Below are 16,068 nucleotides of genomic sequence, written 5' to 3'. Positions count from 1 at the left end.
TCTTCTCAAGTGCACATTGAATAGACCATATGTTAGGACACAAATCTTAATTTTTTTTTAACTCTTGGGGGTGGGGGAGGGTGGGGAGCTCACCCTGAAGTACAAAGCTAAATATTTCACTTTCCACATCTGGTCTAGGATCTAGGTTAAGCAGGGTTCAGTGCAGTCTTTCTGGGCCCAATTTGATTTAGAGACATAGCAGAGGCATCATCGTAAGAAGCAGTCTATCTCATTGGCAGAGAAGGAGAGAGCCATTTGGGTAGTAGAGCTCAGAGGAATTTCCTCTGCTCTCTCGCAAGACCTCCCTTTAATTCCCATTAAGAACTTGGTACAAAGGGTTGGCCCAGGAAAATACAGCTCATTCAATAATGACTTTTACAAAAAGAAACTGGCACAGCAGATAATTAAGTAAAACATCGGAAAAGAGTGGCCGAACTTAATGACAGAGGAGCACTTAATGGAAAAGTGCTGCCATAGAGCTGATGAAAATCGTGACTAAATTTCCTACCACTCAAAAAATTAAATGAAACAATAGCTTTACCGTAAAGCACAAATTTAAGAACTCAGTGAAGAAATGATAAGAAAAGGACATGAGTTGAATGAAGAAATGGGAACATTCAGAATCAGGAAGTAGTAGAAGTCAAATTTAAATATATCATGGAAAGGAAGACAGATTTGGAAGGTGACAAGGTAGAATCTATCCTGAGCACAGTAATGGGTATAGTGGATAGAAATGAGAAAAGCAAACAAATAGTTAAAAAGAATTGGAGAGAAAGTGAGATATGGAAAACAGATTAAGGTGGTTCAGCATAGACAGAGTCTCTGATTTTAAAAAGCTAAAGTAGTGGAACAGAGTAGGTATTTAGAAATATAATTCAAGAAAACTTGCCAGAAATAACAGAATACTTAAATTTGCATATTGAAAGAACATACCAGGTGAAAATGACCCAGAATAGATCTTACCAAGATCATACCAGATAGATCTTGGTAAAGTAATTGGACTTCAGAGAGAAATAATTCTGTGGGTGGCCATACAAAAACACCTAGTCACTTATAAGAGAGAAAATAATGAGTTTGCCTTAGATTTTGCAAATTTTAATGCCAGAAATAATAAACCAGTACCTTCAAAGAAATTCAAGAAAGGAAAATGAGAACCAAGAAAGACCAAAGACTACTGAAAAAAAAAATTGAATATTCAATAATGTGAGTGAAATGTATTGCTATGAAATAATTTTGTTTTTATGAGCACTTGAGGAAACTATAGATGATGAACACAAGCAAACAGATAACTAGGAAAATTAAGATAAGAGGACTTGTATAATTGAATATATTCAATTTCTAGAGCTAAGCCTAAAATGAAAGTAAAGATTAGGGTGAAAGGAAAAAAAAAATGCACCCTGGTAACTAACAATACTGGAGGAGGAAAGGGGAAAGAAGATGGCATATAGAGTGATTCCTCATGTGCAATAACTGAAAATTAAAGGATGGTATCTCAAGCTGACAAATCAAGTAGTAGAAATATAAGCATATTTAACAAAACAAAGGTACTTTTGCAAACTGTAAAACTGGAGCAATGCCCGATTCATCTGTATGATAGAATACAGCCTTATAAAAGAATGGGGAAGGCATCTTTGCACTGTCAGGGAGAGTGATCCATGATAAATTAAAAAGCAAGATGCAGAACAGGTTGTAAAATATGCTACCATTTATGTAAAATAAGTAGAAAAATAATATGTGTTTGTATATATTTAACTTTTTAAAACTCAGGAAGGATACAGTAGAAACTTTAAGATAAAGGTTACCATTTTGGGATAGGGCTTGAGAGTGGTTATATGGGGGACACATAGGAGGTTGAATTTTTCATTGTTATTTTCTTCCTTGTCTTATTTTTCACACATGTGCATGTATTACATATTCAAAAATTAGATTAATGAAGAAAATCAAACCAGACATCCCCTGTAAGTTCTGGTCCTATATTAAATCTTAGACAAAACTTTGAGATAGTTTTAGTTGGCATCTCTGCAAAATCTCACGGATTTTCATTCTTTCCCAGCATATAGTCTTGTTAAGTGTAGGCTTCCTGTATGAGGCCCTCAGACCCTATAGATGAAGAAAACATTTTTCTTTGAATGACCTGCCATTTCATCTAGACAACCTCCCTGTCCTTTCTTAATTTGTGTGTGACATAATCAGTAATTGTTAAGGGTGGTTCTATATAATTAAGTGAAGGTTCATTTCTTAACCTGTTGTGTAGGTTTCTTTACGTGATTAGTCTTGGAAGGCATTGGGCTTCCATGATGAATGATCATTTCCTTGTGAGTCAATATCTAATACTCATTTGCAGCCTAACTTGGTCAAAATAGAACTCTTTTTTTTTTTTTGAGACGAGGTTTCACTCATGTTACCCAGGCTGGGGAGCAATGGCGTGATCTCGGCTCACCGCAACCTCTGCCTCCTGGGTTCAGGCAATTCTCCTGCCTCAGCCTCCTGAGAAGCTGGGATTACAGGCACGCACCACCATGCCCAGCTAATTTTTTGTATTTTTTTTTTAGTAGAGATGGGGTTTCACCATGTTGACCAGGATGGTCTCGATCTCTTGACCTCGTGATCCACCCGCCTCGGCCTCCCAAAGTGCTGGGATTACAGGCTTGAGCCACCGCGCCCGGCCCAAAATAGAACTCTTGATAATGAATCTTAACTTCAGGGCTCTGTGAAACAGGAAACAGATGATTTTTTTTTTTTCCAGTTAAGGAAAATGAGACATCAGAAGCTTGTGACTTACCACAAGTTACCCAGAAAATAAAGAGTTAGGCTGGGGAAGATACAACCATGATTTCGTGGATGGGGCCTTGGCTCCCAGACAGTACCAACTGACTTAATCGTTGATACTGTGTATCCTGCCATGGTGATAGAGCACAATGGATTGAATTGTTGGAGTTTCCCCTTCATTTTTTGGACCTTATGCAGTTGTCCTTGCAAAGAGATTCTCAAATTCACACACATATGCACACGTACATACACACAATGTGATTCTAATTCACACACATGCAATGTGATCCTAATACACACACACACACACGCTCTCGCGCTCTCTCTCTCTCTCTCCCCCTCCGCCGTCCCTCCCCCCCCCCCTCTCTCCCTCTGTCTCTCTTTCTCTCCCTCTCTTTCTGTTTCTCTCTCTCTCTCTGCATTCCTAATTGCCAGTAATAAAATTGTTACCTTTTGTGTGTGATTTAAGATAAATCAAAGGGAATGTTCATGAAGTGGTTCTCATTACCTTGAACTCTGCTTTAAGTTACTTTTTCGTAATAAATACATTACAAGTATTCTGCAGCATTTTCTAAAATTTTTCTAAATGCATTGGCTCTAATGCATTAATTGTATTGCATTTTTACCTTGATTTCTAAGGCTGTATTTGTAAAATGGAGATGATAATCTTTGCCTTCTTCACAGGATGGTAGTGATTACTAAATGGGACAGTGGATGTGAACATACTTTTGTAAAACTGTAAATTGTTTTACAAATACAGAGATGGTGGTGCTAGTTTTACATTAATTAGATCTTATTGCCTCTCCATATATTCATGCCATGCCATTCTGTCCCTTGCAGATCCACTTTTTTCTAGTAATAAAATTATGAGAGCCCATTATATACTTAACATTCCTTTGCATTAGCCTTTTCCCTTCTGTTTCTTTTTCTGTCCACACCTTCATCTGAAGTAAAAACTATTTGAATAATGATGTACACAGATCTTTGTAATGAACAGTACATAAACAATACTGTAGATATAATTTTAAAACCCTTATGAGTAAACAGGCTTTGTAAACAGACCTGTGTTTTTTAATCCAGGTGTCACCCTATATTGGCTATGTGACCTTGGGAAAGTTATTTAATCTCTTGTAGATTCAGTGTTCTCATGTGTAAAGTGGGGGATAATGTTTATCTTCTGAAGTTGTTGATGACTAAATGAGATTCTTTTTACAAAGCACTTGGAACATTGCTTTCAGAATGTAATCTACCCTAATATCTTCAAACAAACCCATTCTAGTTTAAACATAATCATCACTTGATGTTAATAGTTTTTACTATTTTGGTTCTGGTCCTTTTTATAAAGTAAGTTACATTGGTAAAGATCAGAAATTTAAGATTCACAGTTGTTTTAGATACTTGCCATTTACTCACTGGCATGAAAAATGGGAGAAGTAAATCACATAACAGTGTGCATTATTTTACTTCTGGTTTATTTGTGTGTATAGGAACCTCAAAGCGCCTCAGATATTTTTTAAATAGTATGCGTTTATTTAATATATTTTACAATTACCTGCTATATACTTTGAATTACTATTAGGCTTTGGAATACGGAAGTGAAAAACATAATTGATGTCTGTATTGAAAGTCATCATTTGTTCAAGGAGACAAATAAGTTAATTATAATATCAGAAGTACTATAATAGCTTTGGGAAGCCAGAGGGGTGCTTCCTGCCTCTTCAGGATAGGTGCGGAGTCTTGAATGCGCTTCCCAGGGAAGGTGACACCTGAGTCAAGTCTGCAAAGAGCCGGACTTGGAACGTGAAGCCATCTCTTCCAGGCTAAGGAAATGAAGTTCATATTAAGATGATGAAGAGCCATTACATGCTTTTATTTAGAGCAAGATGAACAGATTAAGAATTGCTGGTAATTACCTGGAAGCACACCTCCAAGCAAGGGGAGCAGCATCAATTTTATCATCCTCGACATTGCTACCATTTAACACCTGCTCCGTCTCTGACTTCTGTATATATTATCTAATTTAATGTGCACCCTTGAATTAGATATTATTGCCATTATATTATACAGGTAAGGAAACACAGGACAATAGAGGTTAATAGAGGAGTGAGTGATTGGACATGCAAGAGAGAATATGTTTGATTACCTTCCATTTCACCTCACCGGTGATTCTAAATAGAGATGATTTGTTGATCCTCAGTCTTGATTTTCATGTTTCATATTGTGAACATTTTACTGAATTTGGTTTGATTATAGAATCTAAAGATAACACATATTCCCTCCAAGATAGCTTTAAACCCAAATCTGTCATTTCATCTGGTGCCCAATCCAAGGAACTCTGGTTTATTCTAACACTAGAGGGAAAAAATGGCTATGTTAGACTCACTGAAAGAGAACATTCCAGTCTCCAGTGTAGAACTGCACCCTTTCTAGAGCATATCACCTTAAATAATTTTTAGCCCTATCCTTTAGAACACTTGTAGGATATAAACCACTTTGTTCCCTCTTCTGTCTCCTTTTCCTCTTAATTATGTTAAGAAAATATTTGGAATGAAACTTCATTGGGATATGAAATGTTTTAGTTGTGTAATTGTTGAAATCTCATATGTAAGTTAGGACCTAGCTTTTCTAGTAGTTTGAAACTTGGTTTTTTTCATGTTTCTGCTCCATGTTTATGTGGTATATTGAAGCAAAAGAGTAAGAGGTGATAGTATTTGAAAGTTAAAAAAAAAAAAACAACAAACCCTGATTATTAATCCTGCCACAGTCTTCATTAACTTTCTAAATGTTGTCAAAATTGGCCATTGATCTTCATCCTTAGTTCTTTCATTGAAAATAGAAATACAATAGAGTGAGAAATCACTTAAAAAAAGAAAATAGAAATAAAGTATCTCTTCTCTCCTGGAAATGTATTAAAATGAATTTTTTAAATACTTGTATATAACTAAAAGTGATATTGCAAAGATAGCATGTATATAATTTTGACTTGCTTTACTCACCTTTTATTCTTTTTATTTCAGCACAATCTGAAATCGAAGTGTCTGTCTCTGCAAGGAATATCAGAAGGCTACTAAGTTTCCAGCGATATCTTAGATCTTCACGCTTTTTTCGTGGTACTACAGTTTCAAATTCTCTAAACATTTTAGATGATGATTATAATGGACAAGCCAAGGTGTGTATAGTTTTTTTAAATAAAACATTAATTTTTGATAAGTTTACTGAAGCCCTTTATTCCCCATATAGTAATGATTTGTAGAGCCTTTTTTTCTATGAAAAGCAGTTGAGGCCATTTTCCAGGTTTTTTTCTTTAGAGCAGCTGTTTGTTTTATAAGTAAGCATTACAGAGCAAGGGAAATTGAGCAGTGACAATGTTTTCATTTGTTATTACAACATTACATAACAAGTAGATCAATAGAACATTAAACTGTAAGATCTCACAGAATCATAATGCTGGGAAGAATCTTAGAGCTTATCTGATCTAATCACATGTCCGTATTCCATCAGTAAGGAAACTGAGTCCAAGAGAGCACAAGGGATTTGTTTGTGCTCACCCAGCTGATTAGAGGTAAACCCAGCAGAGGAAATTGGGTCTCTCCCTGTGTCTGTGTGTGTGTGTGTGTGTGTGTGTGTGTGTGTGTGTGTGTGTATTAATAATACCTTTTCACAAAGGTCTTGTGACTTTTAATCAAATGAGTTTTCATAGTCTTACATCAAGAGAGATTTTGAGGGTTTAGATATATCATAATCCTGTTGATTTTGAGCATTATTTACTTCATCTTTATATAATTTAAAAAGAAATGTCTTACTGAACGTCAAGGTTAAATAACCTTGTTTTTAACCAAATGAGGATTTTAAATAATCTTAAATTTTCAATGTATTTTAAGTTATTATTTGACTTAATATTTATAAGACTAGATTTTTAAGTTTGCATAGGTTAAGTTTTTAAGTTGTGTAGATAAAGCTGGCATGTCTTCTTTACAGTTACATGAAAGTGGAAAAAAATGCTTCCCTGTTTAGTAAAATACATCAGTGGAAAGTCTTCATGCTTGCTTTAAATGTTAAAAAGTTTACAAGTTCTGCCTTTTAGAATGAGAATATTGATCTGTATATCATTTGTTGTTATTCATACTGTCGTAATTAATGATCTCTACTAGTAGTATCTTAGTGTTGCCAATGTCAGTGTATTCAAAAATGTATACAACAGTGAACCTTTGGATGTAAAAGTTTTTTTCTAGAAAAAGTCCACAAAATGTTCAGGTTAAGATTATATGGTATACAATAAAGAAAATATATATAAAAAAAAGAGTATATGGTATAAAAATATTTGGGTTTTAGGGTCTTCGTAGGATTTGTTTGCTTGGCTGAAGTACACATTATCCTAAAAGTTAATGTAGTAAATTGTATTATTTTATAAGCATATTTAGATAATATAAATAAATATCCATAAGTTAGTGTTTTTTAAAAACTGAACAACAAATAATTTAAGCATGATATGGTATCAGTGTCAGATGCCTAGGTTCTAGAAACAGATTACTAACTTAAGACCGAGCTCTATCACTTTATAGCTGAACAAGTTAGTTTTTTTTTTTTTTTTTTTTTTGCTTGTTTCTACATCCATAAAATGAAATGAGAATTGAAAACAATGCCTATCCATGTGCAGTGGCTCATGCCTGTAATCCCAGCACTTTGGCAGGCCAAGGTGGGAGCATCACTTGAGCCCAGGAGTTTGAAACGAGCCTGGGCAGCATGCTGAGACCTTGTCTCTAAAAAAAAAACAAAAGGTGTGGTAACACATGCTTGTCGTCCCAGCTTCTCAGGAGATTGAGGCTTCAGTAAGCTGTCTTGTTCATGCCACTGCACTCAGCCTTGGTGACAGTGAGTGTAAGACCCTGTCTTAAAAAATGAAAACTATGTGTGATAGTGTTGTGAGTAGTAAAAGAGTGAGTAAATTAGTACCTGGAGTATAGTAAATACTCAAAAAAATAGTGTGACTTATTTTTATTAGATTTTTTACAATTTAGTTTCTAAACCATGCAACATTTGAACTACACTTCTGTGATGTTAAGTGATACTAGAATTCTTGAAGCTGTGCGGGCCTATAGGAATAAGTTGAGAAACATAACCTTCCTGTGCATTTATTAATGGAAAAACAAAGTAATGTTTCATTTTTCAAATGGAGTTTATTCTTTTGCACATTTTTTGGAGCCAGTTGAAAAAGTCATGATTAAAAGGAGAATGATACTTGTATTTTTTTTTAAAGTAAATAAATCACTTTCCATTTTCATTAACTTCTCTATGGAATATCTACAAAATACAATGTTACTGAAATTAAATTATAGTAGGAATGTTTGGTTTTCATTTCAGTGTATGCTGGAAAAAGTTGGAAATTGGAATTTTGATATCTTTCTATTTGATAGACTAACAAATGGTAAGTGAAGAATTTGACTTACTCCAGTTAATATAGTCTAGATTACTACATTGATGGTGCAGCCACTAGTGTGTTGCTTTCATTTACTGTGCTGAGGTTGTGAGCCCTCTACTGGAGGAGAGAATGTATTAGTCCATTTTCACACTGCTGATAAAAGACATACCCGAGACTGGGTCATTTATAAAGAAAAAGAGGTTTAATGGACTCACAGTTCCATGTGGCTGGGGAGGCCTCGTAATCATGGTGGAAGGTGAAAGGCACATCTTACATGGTGGCAAGCAAGAGAGAAATAAGAGCCAAGCAAAAGGGGGAACCCCTTAAGAAATCACCAGATCTTGTTAGACTTATTCATTACCACAAGAACAGTATTAGGGACAGTGCCTCCATGGTTCAATTATCTCCCACCAGGTTCCTCCCACAACATGTGAAAATTATGGGAACTACAATCCAAGATGAGATTTGGCTGGGGACACAGCCAAACCATATCAGGGAGCATCATTTTGTTTCTTTTTAAGTAACTTTTCTAAAAGCCTAGAGAATCAGTCTCATAATTTTATGTTTTGATTGTTGTCCTTAACAATAATCAGAAGTCAAAAAAAAGAAAAGGCCAGGTGTGGTAGTTCACACCTGTAATCCAAGCACTTTGGAGGCCAAGGCTGGTGGATCACCTGAGGTCGGGAGCCTGACCAACATGGAAACCCCTTCTTAAAAAAAAAAAAAAAAAATAGGTGAAGGAGAGGAAGGCAGCAAATCACACTATCACGTGTGTACCTGTGCAACAGTCTTGCATGTTCTTTACATGTACCCCAAAACCTAAAATGCAATTAAAAAAAAACAATAATCAGCAGTTGTCATCATCATCGTCGTCATCATGACTTGGCTTGATTGGTTGGCAATTGAGACTGCTATTTTTAATAATAACCCAAAGTAAACATTATTATCTCAACGTCTTTTATTTTTCTTTTTTGGTTTATTTTAGATTGTGGCCATTTACAATGACATCTGATATTGTATGCCTATTATGATAGCCACTGCTGAGTGGTGGGTTAACCACCTTTTGGCACAACCTGACCAACAGCAGTGGTTCCCTGCTTTCAGATAGGGAATAGGAAAGAGCTGTAGCTTCTTTAGGAAGGCTTGTCAGAATGTACAGAGAATATGAGTGGTTTGGGGAAAAATGCCCACAGGTGATTCTAATCTGCTTACCCACTCCTGAGTTTAGTTTGGTCCTGGCTGGAGGGATCATGTTTTCTTGTTCTCCTTGGGAACAGGACATGTTCTGTAGGAAGAGGAACAGGGAATCACTCTTATTTAGGATAAAATTGTGGGCATAATTATTGGTGGTACAATTGAGGACCGCTAAGCCTTAGGCAGTTCTATCTTTTAATATACCTTTATTTGGGTAGCTTTTCTAGAAATACAATTTCCTCTTTCAAGAAAGTGTTTGTTTCTATTTCTGTTTTTTAAAAAGTTCCTTTGTGCCTGTTATTTGCTTTTTTAACACAACTAAGCATCTCTTATTTTGAAATGTTTTGTTGATTTGTATTCTTATTCACTGGTAAAAGCAGCTCAACTAGGCCAGATCTGGTGGGTGGCACATGCCTGTAATCCCAGCACTTTGGGAGGCTGATGCAGTTGGATCACATAAGGTCAGGAGTTTAAGACCAGCCTGGCCAACATGGCAAAATCCCATCTCTATTAAAAATACAAAAACTTAGCTGGGTGTGGTGGTGCATATCTGTAATCACAGCTACTTGGGAGACTGAGGCAGGAGAACTGCTTGAACCTAGGAGTTGGGGGTTGCAGTGAGGTGAGATTGTGCCATTGTACTCCAGCCTGAGCAATAGAGTAAGACTCCATCTCAAAAAAAAAAAAAAAAGAAAAGAAAAAAGAAAAAAGGCTGTTCAACTAGTTCTTTATTCCTAGCAGAAAATACACTGAGAGGAAGTCAGTGCTGACTTTAGAATAATGAAATCACTGCTGTACTTGGAAATCACCTGCTTTTTCTTCCTGCTTCAGAATGAAGCTTGTTTCATAAGGAAGCCAAATACGTAAAATGAACAAGCAAATACAACTTTATTTTTCTTGAGAATCAGTGTGGGTCTTTTGGTATCACTCCATTATTCTCTGTAAGCTGTATGACAATGCCTAGTGGAAATTCCTTTGTCTATACCTTCTGTTGGTTTATGCACTGTTGACACAAAATAAGTTGGACAGATCCTAGGCAAAATTGTGAAGACAGTGAAGTTTGCCTTTATCAGCAAAGCCACCCTCCTGCCTCCCTGCCTTTTTATTCCTCCCCTTTGCTATCTATCTCCTGCTTTTCCTTTGCCCTTGGTGATTAAGTGTTCTGTTCTCCCTGCCCCCACCTTGGCCCATACACACAGGAAAGGCTCTGATGTCATTTACACAGTTAGCCTTCCCTTGGGTGTTCTCCTTTTTAAAAATATAGGTAGTAAAAGATCAAGTTGCCCACTTTCTTCTTGCTCTGGGAAATTCCCCTTTCCTAACTCAACATAAGTATTACGTTAGGTATTATCTCAAGACAAATATAGATGAAACAATGCCACCTTTCACACTTCAAGGTTTAGCCTTACATAAACTCTCATAGCCTATTATTAGTCTGCTGGGACACTTGTCACTCATTGAAATAGGTGATTGTTCTTCTCTAAATCTTATTTTTAAAAAGTACATACTCTGCTAGTCAGGGGGCATGGTGATGAAAGCGGCCTGAGCTCAGCAGTGCACTGGATGGGCAGAATAGCTAGCGTTCTGCAATGGTTAAGCACTTCGCTTTCCTTTTGCTTGCCTCACATTTTGAACGGGATTTGTGGACAGGGTGGCTAAATGGTTTCCCCTTGGGGTTCATTCCAGATCATTAGGGTTTAGTAGAAACCACCCATGGTTAGCTACCCACCTTTGATTGTACAGGTGGAGATTTATACATTCAGTTAATTACAGCTATTCAAAAGCTCAGGAATTTTCTACTTGAAGAGATGTTATTGAGAAACAAATGGGCAAAAGAAAATTCCTTTAGCTTATATTGTATAATGAGAATGGCTTTCCTTTTAAAACTGCTTCGCCTGAAATGAGTTCTGGGTAATATATATTCATGATATCCAAGGGTATAGTTTTCTCTTCTTGCTTGTTGATCCAGTGCTTTCTCATGTTTCTTATGCTGGTAATTTCCCAGATGATATTGAAGGGAGGACAGGAAGGCCAAGATGAAGCAAAATGCAGTGATTCGTGCCAAGACAAATGGTCCCAGCTTGTCTGCTACAAGGAGGGAAGTAGTTATTGTCTGGTAGGATGCATTTGAAGTTCCTTTTGTAGGACTGAGAGAGTTCAATGATGTGACATAGCAAGAGCTTATCACCCCTAAAAGCCACCTGGTTCGTGAGGACACTAGCTGCCAGGCCCGCACTGTGGGGCTAGCCTACTCCTTCCAGTCAGATCCCATCTGGATCACCTTCTAAAAACAAATGAGGACCACTCTTCCATAGGCAGTTCTATCTTTTGATATCTTTTTATGAGGGTAGCTTTTCTAAAAATACGATTTGCTTTTTCAAGAAAGTGTTTGTTTTCATTTCCATTTTTTAAAAGTTCTGTGTCTGGTTTTTGTTTAACACAGCTGAGCATCTCTTGTTTTGAAATGTTTTGTTGACTTGTGTTCTTACTCACTGGTATTAAAATCCTCAGTTGGTATCTTGCATGCAGCTTTTCAATTACATATGGGTAGTATGCTTTAAGAAACTGGTTCTTGTCAGATTGCTTAAATGTTCTTGGTGGGGACATTACATGTGTTTCTTCACTGCATACTGCCTGAATTTCTGAAGAGGGTATTTTCCCATTCGATTGTAGCTTGCTTAAAATTTATTCTACATCCTAGAAATGGGTAATTTGTTTTGTTACATTTGAAAAACAATTTGGGGTGAACCTTATGATAATCTAAATATACAGAGAATGAATAAACATTCTAAAATATTTATGTATATTCTCGAAGAGAAGATGGTTGTTACAGAAATGGTAACAGACACATGGTTCACTTCTTCAGAAATGGCTCCACACCACAAGAACTCGTGTTTGTACCAATAGAGCATATCAGGACCTGAACATATATTAACATTTAGTTTATTTAAAACGTAAGATTTGAAATGTTTTTTCTTTCCATATGAAGGTGATATGTCAGGTGCTTTTTACTTTTGGCCTGCCATATCTTTTCTGTTATTGCCCATGCAAATAATGCTTCAATTAATGTACTTTTTATCAGCTATGGTCTTTTGTTGGCAGTTGGTTAGGCAGTTTTAGATAACAAGTTAAGCCAAACAGTCCTTTATTATCCTTTATAAATAATATTACTATACATTTTCCATGTGGGACCAATATGTCTTTTATACATTTTTATAAGAGTCAGACTTTAGAGAATACTAGAATCGTGTATTTTATTGTTATTATCTGAATGTTGGCAATAATTTATGAGTCTATTTAAAGGATGTAGTCTACTTAAAATAGACTTTTTAATATGTAGCCTATTTAAAACATGTGGCCTATTTAATTGCTAAACTAATATAGCATATGCGTCCTATGGAAGTTTATAAAACTGAGAAATATAGTAGGAGGTATAAAAAATGGAGAGCTACACCATGGAAGGCAAAACTAAACATCATAAAAATGTTAGCTTTTCCAATTTTAATTTCTGTTCTTCGTGTGACTCCACTTGTCAATGACAAAGGAGTGGATATTGAGGACCAAGACAGTCCCCATTGCATTTTGCAGCCCTTTCCAAAATCTTGGCTCTGTAGGAGAATGGAGCAGGTGAAACTGGAGGGGCCAGGAGAGGCTGAGATTCTTTATTGTTTCAGAGATGTGAGAATCTAAAGCATATCTGAATGCTGATGTTTATTGGGACAATATAGAAAAGAGAGAGATTGGTGAGGTGGGCTGAGGTTGGGATAGGTGTCTCTGTTGGAAGAAGGAATATCTCTGAACAGGTATGGATGGATTGGCTTTTGAAAGAAAAAGAGGGTGTGGTGGCTCATGCCTGTAATTCCAGCAGTTTGGGAGGCTGAGGTGTGTGGATCACGAGGTCAGGAGTTCTAGACCAGCCTGGCCAACATAGTGAAACCCCGTCTCTCCTAAAAATACAAAAAATTAGCTGGGCTTAGTGGTGGGTGCCTGTAATCTCAGCCACTCAGGAGGCTGAGGCAGGAGAATCGCTTGAATCCAGGAGAAGAGGTTGCAGTGAGCCAAGATCACACTGTTGTATTGCACTCCAGTCCGGGCGATAGTGCAAGACTTCATCTCAAAAAAAAAAAAAAGACAGAAAGGGAAACTTGAGAGCTTGTATTATTTCTGTGACATATGGGGCTGTGTAGAATGACAGGGTGGATGGGAAGTAAGTATGTTGAAAGTTTAAGAAGAGTACAAAAGGCTTGAAAACAGGCATTTTAAAAAGTGAAAGCCATTTCGCTGGAAAACAATATGATTGCTGGGCAGTGTTGACTATGAATTTATAGCAATATTCTGCCTAGTTTTGTGATGTCCACCCCCCCCACTCCACCCCGCCCACCAGTAACTCTCAGATTTTCTGCAGCTAATCTGGAAAAGCAAGTGGTTGAGTTCAGAGTTTTTAATCCTGATGATCTTGAGGTCATTGATGCCTTCTCCTAACCCTGTAAGGATAAGAATAGACACATTCTCCACCTAAGAAGGCTGCAGCCGAGGCAGTGTGCTCTGGGGCAGTCTGTTTCAGTGAAAGCAAGATGGCAGAGGTGATGTCAGGAGGGAGGTCAAATGCAACCACACTGAGTTAGGTTACTGTGTGGGGCAATTTTCAAAGCTTTCATTGTCTATTCTGATTATTTTGATGTCTTTTAAAAAAATCTGTTTGAAAATGTCTAGCTTTCAGTTGTTTGTGGAAAAGCGAAAAACAAAAATTAATTTTTTTCTTAGAGTGAAACAAAGACATGACGTTTAAGTTCATAATTGGTAAAACAAGATGCATATTTTCGGTAGACAAAAAGGAATTATTACTCTTTCCATGTTTTGTATTCAGAATCCATATTTCAAAGCATAATGTAATCGTGTTGACTTGTATTTCCTACTAATGTAATGTCTCTTCTTTCTTTTTAGGAAATAGTCTAGTAAGCTTAACCTTTCATTTATTTAGTCTTCATGGATTAATTGAGTACTTCCATTTAGATATGATGAAACTTCGTAGATTTTTAGGTAAGTGATTCTAACCCATTAACAGTAACAAGATTTTTTTTTTTTATGGATCAAAATGCCTTCTGCATCAAGGGGAGAGAGGTGGATATTGGAAATCCTGTGGTGCTTCTTATTTTTCTTTTTTTTTTTTTTTTGAAAGGAAGAAAAAGAATTAAAAAAAAAAAGAAAAGAAAAGAAAAAAAATACAGGAAAGGAAGAAAGAGGAAGAGGAAGAGGGAGAGAGAACAGGGGTGTTGCTTTATTGCCCGGGCTAGAATGCAGTCTAAAACTGGGTATGCCTGTAATTGTGTTTAATAATAGAGACATAAAAAAAAATGAGGGAATAAAATAATTAACAAGCAGCCAACCAATATTTCATTTAAACCTGTAAATACGTGTGATGTAGTACTGATAAGAGTGTATATTTTGTGTATTTAAAGTGGAGAGTTCTATGAATGTTAATTAAGTCTACTTGTTCCAGATCTGAGTTCAAGTCCTGGATATCGATGTTAACATTCTGTCTCATTGATCTATCTAATATTGATGTTGAAGTCTCCCGCTATTATTGTGTGGGGGTCCAAGTCTCTTTGTAAGTCTTATATATCTGGGTATTTCTGTATTGGGTGCATATATGTTTAGGATCTTTAGCTCTTCTTGTTACATTGATCCTTTTATCTTTATGTAATATCCTTCTTTGCTTCTTTTGATCTTTATTGGTTTGAAATCTATTTTATCAGCAAAAATTGCAACTCCTGCTTTCTATTTATTTATTTTAGCTCTCCATTTGGTTGGTAAATTTTTCACCATCCCTTTGTTTTGAGTCTTTATGTATCCTTGCATGTGAGATGGATCTGGATGTAGCATACCAATGGTTCTTGGCTTTTTTTGCCTGTCTGTGTCTTTGGATTGGGGGATTTAGTCGATTTAAATTTAAAATTAATAACAATATATGTGTGTTTGATACTGTCATTTAATGTTAGCTGGCTGTTTTGCCCGTTAGTTGATGCAATTTCTTAAATATGTTGATGTTCTTTATTTTTTGGTATTTTTTAGAAAGGCTGATACTAGTTGTTCCTTTCTATTTGTAGTGGTTCTTTCAAAAGCTCTTGTAAAGCAGGCCTGGTGGTGATGAAATCTCTGAGTGCTTGCTTGTTCACAAAAGATTTTATTTTTCCTTCGCTTATGAAGCTTAGTTTGGCTGGATGTAAAATTCTGGGTTGAAAGTTTTTTTCTTTAAGGATGTTGAATACTGGCCCCCACTCTCTTCTGGCTTGTAGGGTTTCTACTGAGAGATCTGCTGTGAGTCTGATAGGCTTCCCTTTATGGGTAACCTGACCTTTCTCTCTGGCTGCCCTCAGTATTTTCTCTTTCATTTCAACCCTGGTGAATCTGGCAATTATGTGCCTTGAGGTTGGCCTTCTTGAGGAATATCTTTGTGGTGTTCTCTGTATTTCCTGGAGTTGAATATTGTCCTGCCTTGCTAGGTTGGGAAAGTTTTCCTGAATAATATCCTGAAGCGTATTTTCCAGCTTGGATTGATTCTCTTCGTCACATTCAGGTACACCTATCAAACGTAGATTAGGTCTTTTCACATAGTCCCATATTTCTTGGAGACTTTGCTCGTTCTTTTTTATCCTTTTTTTCTCTAATCTTGTCTTTTTGTTTTA

General features: G+C 36.4%; 1 protein-coding gene across 4 annotated transcripts in view; it reads left to right on the top strand.

Moving 5' to 3' along the window:
- PDE7A (phosphodiesterase 7A) overlaps positions 1-16,068 on the top strand; it is a 122,563-nt gene that overhangs the window by 84,943 nt on the left and 21,552 nt on the right. For all 4 annotated transcript variants that reach the window (XR_004274453.1, XM_032296216.1, XM_032296218.1 and 1 more), the window contains exons 4-6: positions 5,787-5,938; positions 8,131-8,194; positions 14,327-14,422. Coding sequence is in view for 3 of the 4 variants with exons in the window: in XM_032296216.1 (XP_032152107.1) it covers positions 5,787-5,938; positions 8,131-8,194; positions 14,327-14,422 (312 nt within the window). In the remaining variant the exon portion in view is untranslated. The remainder of the gene's footprint in view (positions 1-5,786; positions 5,939-8,130; positions 8,195-14,326; positions 14,423-16,068) is intronic.

This window comes from Sapajus apella, unplaced genomic scaffold (genome assembly GCF_009761245.1).
Source record: "Sapajus apella isolate SASKATOON/1434 unplaced genomic scaffold, GSC_monkey_1.0 scaffold35, whole genome shotgun sequence".
In the NCBI taxonomy this organism is placed as follows: Eukaryota; Metazoa; Chordata; class Mammalia; order Primates; family Cebidae; genus Sapajus; species Sapajus apella.
The sequence above is the reverse complement of the archived record's forward strand: the minus strand, read 5'-3'. Positions and strand labels throughout refer to the sequence as shown.